At 42.2% G+C, this 14099-nt stretch overlaps 1 protein-coding gene across 1 annotated transcript; it reads right to left on the bottom strand.

Annotated features, from left to right (window-relative positions):
* Nucleotides 1-588: 588 nt before the first annotated feature.
* Nucleotides 589-13716, bottom strand: LOC139655290 (melanocortin receptor 5-like). The gene is made up of 5 exons (XM_071532654.1): nucleotides 13669-13716; nucleotides 4019-4246; nucleotides 3762-3868; nucleotides 1863-2051; nucleotides 589-1159 (listed from the first exon to the last, which is right to left on the bottom strand). Exons 2-5 carry the CDS (start codon nucleotides 4184-4186, stop codon nucleotides 589-591), a joined length of 1035 nt encoding a protein of 344 aa, XP_071388755.1. The 5' UTR covers nucleotides 4187-4246; nucleotides 13669-13716.
* Between the last annotated feature and the right edge of the window lie 383 nt (nucleotides 13717-14099).

The following is a 14099-nucleotide window of genomic DNA, read 5'->3' as shown; positions in this document are numbered from 1 at the left end:
ACACAGTTCCAGTTTCTCAGAAATGGTCGCTCTCTTGTATTTGTTGGTCATATACAACAGTGTCTATGGTTTACTGAGGATGGTGTGGCAATCAGTAGCAGTCCTGCGGGGGGAAAGACAACTCGTGGATGAAAAATGTCAATGGAGAAGGGTAAGAGCAGTTCCAGCAGCTTGTGGGATCCATGAATTCAAAGGCTCCTGGCAACTGGTGGCTGTACAGTGTACCTAATAAACTGGCCACTGTGTGTACACAAGAGATACAGGAGATACAGGAGATACAAGGAGATAGTAGTCTAACATTCCCCTTTCCAGTTCATACTGTCTGCCATTGTTTTCAATACTTGCTGGACAGAACACAAAACCGATAGACTATACACTGTACATTGACCTGGTTGCCATGAAAAGTGCAATTAACTGGTTCTCATGCAGTGTATTCTGCTTGGGGCCATATGTTCAAAGAACGTCCCACAGATACGCTCCAGTGTCAAATTTATTTTCTCACGTCCATATTCTCAGTTTCCCCCCCCCCCCCCAATCCTGTCCATCCTCTCTCTCCATGCTGCCATTCCTCTTTTCGGTCTGTGTTTCTCAGTACTTACCCGTCAGAGTGCAAATGTTGGCGCAGGCGTTTCTCAAACTGTAACAACAGATGATCTCCTTAAAAGTCTTCCTCATCTCCTGACTCCTGAAGGCGTAGATCAGCGGGTCGATCACGGAGTTGCACATGATGAGGATGAGGTACATGTTGAAGTGGGACATGAAGCACACGCAGTAGAGGTTCCTGGGACAGGAGATCATCAGGATCAGGTGGAGGAAGAACGGGGCCCAGCAGACGATGAAAATCCCCAGGAGGATGGTGAGCGTGATCGCCCCCTTCATGCTGGCCCGCTGGTGGATGGAGTTGTAGCCGGGCAGGGCGGCGATGCGCTTGACGTGCGAACGCGCAAGCATGAACATGTGGCTGTAAAGGGAGGCCATGAGCAGCAGCATGGCGAAGAACATGGAGACCAGGCAGATGATGACGGGGGTGGTGTCCGAGTAGATGATGAAGACGATCCCGCAGCCCGTGCAGAAGGTCCAGATCCCGCCGATGATGCAGCCGGCTCTCTTCACCGTCATGATGTTGTGGTACCTCAGTGCGTAGAAGATCGTCACATACCTGCACAGAACACATCATGGTTACTTAAAAAGCCATTAAGGAATCTATGACTTTTATCGACCTAAGGAATTGCAGAGATCCAACAGAAACACCTAGTGAAGAGGTAATATATCACATTGCAAAATACTGTAGTAGTAGTACTTCTTCTACTCTTCTGTCATTTGCTTTTTTGGCTTGAGAATGAAATACGGTGTGACGGTTGTTTGCTTTCTGTCCTCCGGGGATGTGCAGGAAGTTTTTGTTCCAAAACAGAGTTTAGGAAGGAAAGACGTTTTGAAAGCCAGAAATCTCAGCATCTGGTGAAGTAATCATCATCAGTCATCAGTCATTGGTATTGGTAAACAACTCTATCAAACCCCACAGATATGTCAAGGTCATTCTGTGCTCTATGGGATAGTAAAAATGTTACTTATTGCCCCTTTAAGCAATGGAATGCAGTAAGTATACAGAAGCATACAGTAAATGCATTTCATAAAAAAGTGTGGAAGGGATTCTCTCAGAGAAACTCAGTGCCACATATCTATCCACTGCAATGGCCAAGCGATTATACATGGACCCCATGATGGAGATATAAATCTTTTTATCTATCCATCCATACAACCACTGTGATAAGATTGCACATGGCAGAAATACAGACCAGTTCATCTACCTATCTGTCCAGTCACCCATCAGTCCCTCCCTCCTTCCATCCACCCATCATTACCTGTCCACGGCGATGGCCAGCAGGCTACACATTGACGCTACGACAGAGATGCAGATCATGGAGTCGAACACGTTGTCCATCTGCCGGATGAAGTGGTCCTCCACCACCAGCTGTCTGTTGTTGAGCAGGTAAATGATGATGGTCTCCCAGGCGTTGGACACGCTGACCAGCATGTCGGCTACAGCCAGACTGCAAAGACCAGACAAGTTATGTCACATGATGACCATGGAGGCCCGTTAGGCACGGAGGTTCACGACACGCGTGTTCTTTTGTGCCGGCCGTGATGCTAGGGGCCCGCAGAGTGGCCCTCCAACAGTAAGTTGTGCACCCCCCCCCCCTTCGAGTTTTTGATGCAATGGTGCAGCCTAGTGTTTGAAAATTTCATTCAATGTAAGCAGCTATAGCTTCAATGAAGCATTGGAACGAGCAGATACTGAATATATATGTGACATTTTCACACAGTATGGGAAAAATGTTTTTTCTAACTTTGAAGCTACTGAGGAGGAAATTGCAGGGAACTCAGGGTGCAAGAGGTTAATGCTGCATTCTTGTCACGTGGGAATAACCGTTGGATTGACTTGATGGTTAAAGGCTCATTAAGTAATCTATGACTGTTATCAACCTGTATCGGAAACCAATAGCAAGTCCTGCGACGGCATTAATAGAACAATATCTCCTCCTACACAAGTCTCTGACACGCCCTCGCACTCCTCTCGTCCCCTTGAAGTCACATTTTCACACTAGAGAGGAGTAAGCTAGCTAATGAGAGCAGAACTCCAACAGAAATGTCTAGTGAAGAGGGACTGGTATATTACAGTGCAAAATACTGTCATTATAACACTGTTGTGCCAAAGTTTGTCAGCCCTAAAAAATGTGGCCGTGATTTGTGAGTGTCTTGAAATTTCAATGAGTGGGGAGTTTTTGTTCCAAAACAGAAAGCACAGACTGGAAAATGAGTCTTGAAAGCCAGAAATCTCAGCACCTCAGACAAGTAATTGTTGAGTCATAGGTATTAATCAACAACCCTATCAAACCCCTATCAAACACCGTGAGTGAAGCTTTTTGAAGTTTTCTGTAGACTTTGGTTGCATATGATCAGCTTTTTTACATTTAACAGACATGAATTTAATCAGTGATACATTTGAGTTCGCGTTTTACAGCAAACCAAACATTGCAATGTCAACCACAAATGACCTGTCATGGCATTTTAAGAGCTCAGATCACAAAATGACTTATGAGATGAAATGTCAGTCAAAGTCCAAGTTCCCAGAGAGCTCACAGCTGGCAGTTCAAGTTCAAGTCTATTTATATTGCCCTTTATCACAAGCATGTCTCAAAGGACTGTACAGAGAATGGGCCTAGCTAGGTCTAACTGATCAACAACCAACCAGCTGACAGCTGATGTGAACGGTATTTTCATGTAGGAAGCTCATATCTACCATCTTTCCCATATGACATGAATGCAGCATAAAATGACTTCAGATGTTAAAAGAGCGAGAAGGAGAGAACAGCCCATACAAATGACACCTGGGCCCTTTGTAAACTAGTCACCATGAAAGAAGTGGATGAATGCTCTGTGTATAAACAGGTCAGGTCAGTCATGTGGGTGACTGCATGTGTGTTGTCAGTCTGTTACATATTTTCTATTGTCTGCCTGTGTGATTTTGTTTGGTGTTTATACAAGACACTCTTAAACTGTTATAGAAATGATATTTTCTATAACTTTCTCATGTAAAACATTTTCAATACACAAATTTGAAAGATTATCCACTTGCTGGATTGACAAGTTTAAATAGACTGGAAGCCAGCCCCGGTAAACACTGGGGAACTCAGTCCTTTGTCAGTTTTTTTGGAGGGACCCAGATATTCTGTTGTGTGTTCAACACCTGAACCTTTTACCTGCAGACAAAGAAATACATGGGTGAGTGGAGGTTCTTGTTCTTCACTATGGCCGTGATGACCAGGATGTTCTCCAGCAAAGAGATGATACCCAGGATCAGGAAGACCTGAGGAGAGGAGAGGAGAATGGAAACAAAATTGTATAATGGAATTTTAAAGTCCCTTTTTAAAAAAAAAAGTAAATTTGTGGATTTTTGTGTGAAGTACTTTAAACCAAGCAAATACATGCAAATACACACACACACACACCCACAGACCTCTGTGGCGATGTGGACCTGCTCGCATGCTGCAGTCTTGGAGGTGCCGCTCTTGTCTGGCAGCAGTGAAGGGGACAGGGTGTAGTTTTGGTGGGGGTAAGGGTAACCCAAGGTGGAGTTACCAGACAGCGCCTCCTGCTGGTATGAGTATTCATCGGACGCATTCATCCTGCTGCGGTTTTGCTCCAGATCACTGCAGGCCGACTCTGGATGCCATTTTCAGGCAGGCTGCCAGAAAGAGCAGAGGACAAAGTAAACAGGTGTTTATGTTGGGTTTCGTATTGGTGTGGGCCCTCCTACAGTTTCTTTTCATTCAAAGGATAAACAAAAAATGTGAATTTCAACTCTGCAGCTCAGATTTGATCTTTTCATGCTTGGCTAAATGGGGAAATCTGAGTTTTCACTGTTCAGACAGGCATTAGCCACCAAATTTCAAGTTGATACTTTGAGCTTTAACACTTCCAAGTGTGTTTTGTCGTGAAAACACACTTTATACCTGCACAAATCAGTAAGACAAAAGAGTAAGATCAAGTGGAAAAAGTACCGTGGGAGATAACACTGCAAAGGAAACTGACTTGGAAAGAATTTAGCAGCCAGTTAGGTTACTATAACTCAGTTGTGACATTTATATGCGATCCATTCACTCAGATAAGGATGAATCCTTCCTCTATTAAGGATAGGATTTAAAGACTGTTCAGCCCTTGTCTCTGTCTGCCGGGTGGATCAGAAGATAAGACACTTCTGAAGAAGTCACACTATAAAATGACGTCAAAGGTACACAACCACAAAAAAGGCAGTGTTCAAAACGCGTCCCATCACACATCAGTGGAATAAAGTTGCTCTTAGAGTTTCGGTACTTTCCCCTCTCAGCTGACAGGGCAAAATGACGCAGACTTGATGGTTGTCTCGAAGCCTTTGGGGATGAGAGAGTGCGAGGGGACCTAAGATGATCTCTGCTCCACTTCCTCGGTGGTGCACAAGAAAGCCTCAGTGTTATTGTTCTCAGCTGACAGTATGAAATTACATCTGACTTGAAAGAGCATCTTTAACTTCACTCATTCAACTCGTGGCCCATCGAACGATCCCCCCGGCTGACACAGATTGTGACCACAGAGGAGCATTTTAATGTTCCTTTCGCAGGGTTTTTCCTTCCACTATTTATAGCAAATATTCTTTATTTCACAAGAGAATAGCATTTGTCATAAAATAATCACGATAATATACACAAAGGTTTGGACACACCTGATTGAATGTACTATGTTTTTCATTATCTTAAAGCCATTTTGATCTAAAGGCTTATGCTTAAATGCTTGAAATTAGTTTCTTAGACAAATATAAATAGTGAAGTTGATCCTATATATGAATTTCTTTCCAAAGCCTTTGCCTTTCCATCAAGGCAAAGGGCGGCTACTTTAAAGAATCTAAAATATCAGATAGTTTTGATTTGTTTAACACTTTTTTGGTCACTGCATAGTTCCATTTGTGTTATTTCATAGTTTTGATGTCTTTACTATTATTCTAAAATGTGAAAAATAGTAAACTTTGTCCAAACTTTTGACTGGTAGTGTATTGACCCAAAATAATTTTGCGATGGCCAAAGGCGTTCCTGCTCCCAGGATGAGAAGCAGATTAAGAAAATGTCTCAACAGTGAATGTGAAACAACAGGAACCAGCCGCACTGATGACAAAAACAAAGCCATTCAAGCAAAGGTAAGTGATAAACCTAATTCTGCATAATGCCCACTCAGCCCCCTTATGGATAGCCTCATTTCAGCAAAATGTCATTACCCAAATCCCATTGCAAAGTGATAATATCAGCAAAGCTGGTAATTAACTTTTCCTGCAGGGCTGATGGAGAAAGCCATGGCAGTTGTGTTAGCGTGGATAGACACTTTACTGCTGTCATGAACACACTTTTAATATATAGTTGTGAGAAGAATTCAATTTGGATTGAATTTTCCCCAGTGCTAATAGACACAGCAGTTATCCTCAACTGTTCGCAGACAGAGCAGCTATGACTGACAACTTATTATTTATGATGGAAAAATTAACAACCAAAGTGCCAGCCGTGAAGAGTTCAGACCTCAGACCAGACTTTGGGGTAAACCATTACAAATTCCAATGATGATTTCCATGCCAGTCATTTTAGAGTTTATTAACAGTTTACATTTCATCCTATCAGAGTTTATTATCCATTAATATTGATATCATATCATGTTCTTCCCAAATATACAGAAGCGGATAATTTGATCTCTCTGGTCTGTTGTTATGAGGGAAAACAAGCCTCTTTATATCATCCCACTTGAGGATATTTCTCAAAAACAATCCTGTATAATAGGAGGGGGGGACACGCTTAATTAGATATTTCCATCATACATCCGACCCACGCAAACTGGTTGACTTGCATTTGACATTTTTAAGGCACTCCAGATCCAATATTTCCAGAGACAGCGATCAGAAAACTGGATAAAAATCAGTAGCCTATCTGTGGGCCCCAAGGAACAAAACTAAAACGAAAAAAGGCAGTTGTGGCAGAATTAGATCAGGAAGCATCTAGATTGCCTGGATGTTTCCTGGTCTTTATTAAGTGTGACACTCATCCACCAGCCCAGCTTCTACTTCTATACAGCCAGGATGTGAAAACACACTTGACCCAGCGTTTGACATACATGAAAAGAATGTGAAAGCTAAAACCAGAGGCTGTTTTAATTATCGCTGGTAGCAGGTCAGCGTAGATCAGGCATTTACTGAGAAGGCCCATAAACTCCAAACCCACGTTCAAAAGATGCTTTTCCACTACCAGACCAAGTGGGTCTGCCCGGGCCCTGGGATTACTTAAATTGCTTGTCGAGATTGAAAGCGCAATTTGTTCAAACATTACCTTCGCCCACAGACCAGTCTATTGGCAGCCAGATGAAAACAGAATCATAAAATATCTCTTTTGAGTGAAACTGATTATGAGTAAGACCTGGCTGGCTTTGTCTGGCCCTGACAGATCATTATGGATCTGTGCAGCCGGGTTGCATGAAAAGGAGAGGATTTCATGTCCTGCCATGATTGAGTTTTGCAAACACACAAATATAGAGATTCTTTAACGCACCATAACAAAACACAATTAGCAGAAATACTCATCACACAAAGCACAGCTTGAGGTCAAGCATAAATCACACTTTGAGGCTTTTAAAACATGCAAATGTGCTGCAGTAAGTGCGCAGCCTGTGAAATACCAATTGAGATTACAAATGGCATGTACGTATATTGCACATGTACAGAACATCTACATTACGAGCCTTGCTCTTGGAACTGCCAATTACGGGACACTGCTGAGATTCTCACCACAGCTAAAAGGGAGAGGGATGAGGTTTGATCGTGGATTTCTCAAATGGCATGTGAAGTTCAATTTCCATCTGTTTATTTCCTTCAAATCCTCCCCCGGCAATATTTTTTAAAACATTTCATTTTCACATGGCTGTGAGGCCGCACTGCAGGATTTCTCTGGGGTTTCTTTATCTAATTAAGCCCGAAGTTGCCATCCCAGCCAATTCTTTTCACAATCAAGGTCTTTGGGAAACCGATGTTGGATTTTCTAAATTTCTGTAGCTTAATTGGGGCTGTATCTTGTCAAAATGTTATCATATACAGCCGCCATCACACTGCATAAGCTTTGTGTTACGGACCAGTAAAAGATTCCCAGTTCTAATGGAAACCTCACGCAACTTGAAAATCTATCAGCATGCACTTTGCGTTAGCAGAGGAATCAAAGCCTTGGCCCAAAGCGGCTCATTAATGAGAGGAAAGTGCTGCAGGCTCTCACTTCTACCTACAATGGGAAAAAAAATAGTCACAGTATGAAAATACTCATTAATTCTATTCATCTGCGATTTGCAGCCACCTGCTCCTCCTGCTGTGATGTATTTACATTTAGTTTCCTGACAGAGGGCGGCTCAGATCCCACATGGGTCATGTGCAGCTATTTGCAGGTGTGACACGTGATGCTTTGCTGCTGTTATGTGGTGATTTGCCATGTCGCAGTAAGTTTCCCCTTAAGATCGATGCACCATTATGTACATAGGCCTAACTGCCCTCCGTTTTCGACTTCCAGTCGCCCCCCTCCGTGCCTCATCCATATTTTCCATCAGGGCCCTCTTGATATCTGGAGAGATTCTGCAGTGTTTTCTGTGACTCACTGATTGTGTGTTCATGTTCACACATCTCCTGCTATAATCACAAATCCCTTGTGATTTCAATTGCTCTGATCATCCTCCCTCTCTCTCCCTCTCTCTCTCTTTCTCCCTCTGTCCCCCCGCCCCCCCCTCCCCCAAGCCCACCACCCCATCTTTCTCTCTGAAGCCCCTCATCTCTCTGTTGACAAAGTCTCAGTGGGTCTGTTATTGACTGGCGTCTTGTGCCACGGCCACAAACAGAAAGCCGAGATGGACTCCCTTGACGGTGTCAGTCGTGAAGAGAAATACCCAAGCGGCTTAGCTCACTGACGGCTAATGAACAAGTGACTTCAAAGACCCACTGTGGCAGCGCCCGCAGCGTCTCTGCAGGAAACATGTGGACACAACCTCTGCTTCATAACTGTTATGAAGCAGAACTGTGACTGACTGTGAGGCCAAATAAAGCTTATTAGGGTGTAAAGGCTCATTGAACATTCTCTTAATCCACCCAGGCAGTCTCACATTGGTTTCTCACATTGGTTGTCAATGGAGCAGTTCAGATTATAGAATAGAATAGAATAGAATAGAATAGAATAGAATAGAATAGAATATGATTGGCATGCTAAGCACATTTCTTAATTATAGACCAATGGGATGAAGGCTATCTTAGTACTAAGATGTGAAGCGGAAAAATAAATAAAAGAACGAAATGACAGCGCTCTTTTCTCAAGGGAAAGTTTATGTACCGCAAGTCTGATCACACATTAGTCATGCAGTGCAGAACAACATGAATTATCCCTGAGAGCCAGCAATGTAATTACATCTTGTCACGTGGAAATGTCAATCACAACAAAACAGCAGTCCGTCTCATGCATACATCAGCGTCTGACAGCTGGAAGTATTTGCAAACTCACTATATGAGACTATATGAGGAAATTACATAATGTCTGTATATTTACCCATGTCAGTGCTTATTATTTATCCATTTCAGTACTTGAAATGGAGCCAAAATTTGCCAACAGTCAATAATATGTTGTTAGCTATATTATGTGTTATAATTCATATATTATAATCCATATATGCTGTGAATGACTATGTATTCATATGAATTAGAATATATAAACAATGTGTCATGCTTGCAAATCTATATTAAGTATATCCTTAAAAGCACCATTTAGTTTTATGTGCACTAAAATTTAACTAGAACAGTTTTATGAATGCAGTTAACTCATGGAAATGAGACAGGAGACTGAAATAGCGATGGATGGCAAATAAAATATTTTCTTTTGCATACTGTTGTCCTCTATTTGTTCATTTGTAAATGTTCAGTAATAAGGTTGCAACAAGAGAAAGTATTGTCCTGTAGCCATGCAGCTGTTTGGGTGTGGCCACAGCTGACTGAGCCATTGCCTTTCTTGCCCCCATTGGCCAAAGTGCTCCTTTTCAATGACATATGATTTTCGATTCTTCTTATCGATCCGATTCTTTATCGATTCCCTCATCGATTCCTACTCTATAAATTGTCAGGGATAAAGGACTACATACAGCTTTAGTGGAGTTAAGTTGTATTACTCAAGACAGACATTGCTGTGTATAATTACTTTTGTCTCAGTATTACTTTTCAAAACAGCTAAGGCACATTTGACACAAAGCCTTATATGTGAGAACACAATACAAGAACAAGCAAAAAAGATTCAAGTAATTGGAGGTCAACATGACTGAACAAAAACAAAATATTTACCACTTTGTTGGGTCTACCTATAATTAGCGGGGTCCCTTCAACACGGCAGGGCTGAAGGCAGCATCTGCCTGCTACTGTTGTGACGGTTGGCATGGTGCGGAACAAGTGTGGAGAATCTAGGAGATAATGAGGGAAATATTGGATGTTTGGACCCACAGTGCCATCGCTTGGCTTCAGAACACTTGGGTTATGCTGTTTGTATTTGCTGTTTGTATGCTGTTTATGCTGTTTGTAATGTTATCGTTATTTTTTCCTGTTTTTGGAACGGCTGGAAAGGCTGACATGGAGCTGTGCAGGCAAGCTCACTGTGTGATTGACAGCACACCGAAAGGGTCCTAAAGGTTGTTGCACAGCTACTGGAGGAGCATCCAGCTGTTCAACATCCTTAATGATCAATAAGAGGTATCATTAATGCGGTCCTTATCGATTCCGGTGAATTAGGCAATTTGGAACCGGGACTAATTTGGAACCGGTTCTCGATACCCAGCCCTAATTCTAAACATATCCTCACCTCCCTAAAATATAAAGGCACATCATTTCAGATTTCAGATTATAACAACAATCATTTTAGTCCTCATATACATACTGTATGGTGCCCGAGTAAAATACACACAAAAAATGGCAAACTGTCAGTCAGGCCTGAATAGCTTTCCTCTGCCACTGAGCAAACTGCTGCTTCATCCAGCAGAGAGCTGCTGCTCCTCACGCTGGGGAGGCAGCTGTGTTGTCAGTGTGCGCCTGGACACCAGCAGCAACACTTATTATACCATAACTACACAGAGTGAGCTCCCTCCGCAGCTGATCTGATGATGTGACAGTTGATAATGAAACAGACGTTAATAAAAGGTGGTGGCGATGAGCGCTAAGGTTGCCATGGCTACACTATCACAAACACAGTGTTAAATGGCAGTTTCCTTGTTCTCCCTGGCTTCCCAAAACCATCACAGTGTTATTATCATTCCAGTCGTGATGCAGCCTCTCTTGGCACGCAGCTGCAGCAAGTGTAACGCTAGTCAACTGTTGCCAATTGCCACATTCAGAGTCACTTAAGGCCACTTCATAACTTATTTTTATTTCATGAGGCCAGATGAATTTTCTCCACTTATTAACACCATGTTTATGCCTTATGTTCTTCTAGTGCTGGTTTACACACACACACACAGACACACAGACACACAGACACACACTTATGTATTTATTGCCTTTTTTTTTTATCCTGTTTTCTTACCTTTATCCCCTATGTGCTGGGTGTTGGCAGAGGTAAGGGGTGTAGTATGTGGGTGGGATATTCTTTATACTGAATGTAAATCCTTTATATTTTTAGTGTGCCTTGTTCACTGCCTGGAAAAATAACAGACAGTTAAATTAACTGGCAACATCATCCCAAACTAATCAGCATCTGTGTCGATGTTGCCTGTTGCACAAACAAATCCCCATTGGAAAATCACTGTAACATTCCTATAATATTCCTATAGGGACTTGTAGCGTGTCTGTGCTACTCAATGGTGGGTTTATAGTGACCTTATCATACTTTAAGTATTTCTTAACATCTATGGTATCACTATACGAATTTGGTATAATTTTGACCTGCATAATATTTGATCGTTTTGATGCAATATTTGAATGGCATCAAAATGTATTACAGGATCTCTATAGTTATTTTTGATAAGGGAATACTGTAAAATGCCTTAAAAATAATGACAGAGAAAAAAGAAAGATGCAGCTGAAATGCTGCCATAGGGAGTGACTGTTACTACAGTGAGACAAAGAGAGAAAGTCAAACCGGCTGGAGAGAGAGCAGACTGTGGGAAATTACATTTCATATAGGCTTCTGGCTCATTTCAGATTGTGTGGTACTCCAATTAAAAAAAAGTAAATAGCAAATAGCAAAAGCAAATATAGCAGTGATCATATATGTACATACTGCCTGAATTGCCACAGAGAAATGACAATATTCATGAAGATAAAATGGGATTTTACAGCTTTACTGTTAATCTCCATAGTGATGATGATGATGATGATGATAAACATTAACTGTTGCTGTTCTAAATTAATTCCATGAAAGATGCTGCTGAGACAGACAACAAAGAGAAGTGGACACAGAGACAGAAAAGTGTCAGACAGAAAGCAGGCGGCAGGCACAGCAACACTACCGTCCATTTTTCCCATTTTATTTTGTCTTTAACCCACTGACACAAGCACAATGCTGCAGCAAATGGATGTTTTCCCCAAGACTAATAAGGACAGGCAAGAACCTCGGGAGGTGGCGAGCTGTCTTTACATGTCCAATGGTCCTGTCACAGACTGTTAGGGGCAATATAATATATATAATTCTGCCAAAAGGCATAGCAAAGACAATTCCACTTCCAATCTGTACTCTGCTGCAATCTCTACTCTACTGACAAACTTTATCATGTCAAGAACCCTCAAGTAGATAAGCATGATGCCGCCGTTTGATAAGATTTCATCCCAAGGAACATCCTCAGGTTTTGTTGTTAGATATGATTTAATATAGAATTATAAAACTGTGCCTTTGATAAGAATAGTCATCCTTATCCTATTATTGTGCAAATAACAACAGCAAGTGTCTCTCCAGTGGGTCTGTTGGCACGCGTTCAGTGTTCTGCTTAATTGGTCTCCCCTCTCTCAGCCTAAACACAGCTCATTTCCACAGCCGCAATACTCAGAGCTTACACAGCAGCACACCACCCTGCACCCACACTACACCCCCCGCTACACCCCCCTCTACACTCCTCCCTTCTAGCTGCAGATCCAGGCCACTCAGGTGTAGGAGCGCCCGTTTCAGTCAATCTATTAGTGTCTCATTCTGCTGCATGGGGCCCCCTGCAGGCCCCTGGACCTACTATGAGAGCCACTGCTCTCCCACGCCCATCTGTGCGCTACATGCATGTAGCATCCTACCGATGTTCAAAATTATAGCCTTTGCTCTTTTCAGTATCCTTCTTTTTTTAAACACACTTGCTGCTATGCCGCTAAAGCTTTGAGTCCATTAAAGATCACATATAGTTTGAAAAAAAAAACAATTTTACTACTCATGTTTCCTTTCATGGACCATTGCCATATTTGTATGCTGCTGTTGACACTGAGGTCAGGAGAGTTTTACACCAAAGTGTCAAAAAGTGTAAGTAGTTGTCAAAATAACAGTTTGACCATGAGGTTTAACCTACAGTACAGCCTATATCACTCTTTTTGTGGGTTACATTAAGCAGTTTGTGGTTTCTCTACTTGAATAGCACTTCCCTAACAAAAACAACTATAGTAAAGTAATTTTAGAAGGATACTACACAAATATCACAACAAGACCTTAAAATATCATGCAGCTACTATAAGTCAAAACATTATACCACAGACAATCCTCTAATACATACAGGAGCTGAAAGAAAAGTACAATAAGCTCACTATAAACTCTCTATTGAGCACCATGCACACACACACACACACACACACACACACACACACTCTAAGTCTCCACAGGAATATTACAGGAATATTATAGTGATGCCATAAGAATACCATCAAGTACAACAAGGTCAATATAAACTGACTAATGAGTACCACAGTCACACCAGAAGTCCCAATACGAACATTACATGTTGTCATAGTGATTTTTTTCATTAGGACTTAACCAGTTTTGACAGAAAGAATAAAAAAAAAAATGTAAACATCTCTTCCGAGGTAAACATCAGTCATGTGTGCAGAGGGAAGAGAGAAGAGGAATGTCTCACCTCGTGGTCAGGTCTCCTCTCACAGGAAGAATCCCTCCAGCCAGTTAGCTCAGACAGACTGGACTGGACGCGGGCTCTGTGGAGCGTCAGAGAGCTGCTGCAGGCAGAGGAGCGCACCGCCAGACTGAGAGATGATGAGAGAGAGAGAGAGAGAGAGAGAGAGAGGAACTCCCCCCTCCCACACCCAGCAGTGTGGACATGAAACGCAGCTATACAGCCAGCAAAATGCTTCACCATCTCCCTCACAGTGGGCTGGATGATGTTCAAAGGCAGCAGGAGTTCCCACACTCATTCATATGGAGATGATTTTGCCCTTGGAAGAGTTTTGTTCTTAAGGTAAGCTAGATAAGACAGCATTGTATTAATCCCCTTGGGGAGATTCTTAGATATGACTGATACTGATATGATGATATGACAGAACTGACCGAACT

Source organism: Centroberyx affinis, unplaced genomic scaffold (genome assembly GCF_046629955.1).
Source record: "Centroberyx affinis isolate AG114_WGS23_722 - 3 ecotype Tasmania unplaced genomic scaffold, CSIRO-AGI_Caff_v1 ptg002231l_1, whole genome shotgun sequence".
Lineage (NCBI taxonomy): Eukaryota > Metazoa > Chordata > Actinopteri > Beryciformes > Berycidae > Centroberyx > Centroberyx affinis.
This window is presented reverse-complemented; position numbering and strand designations above follow the sequence as displayed.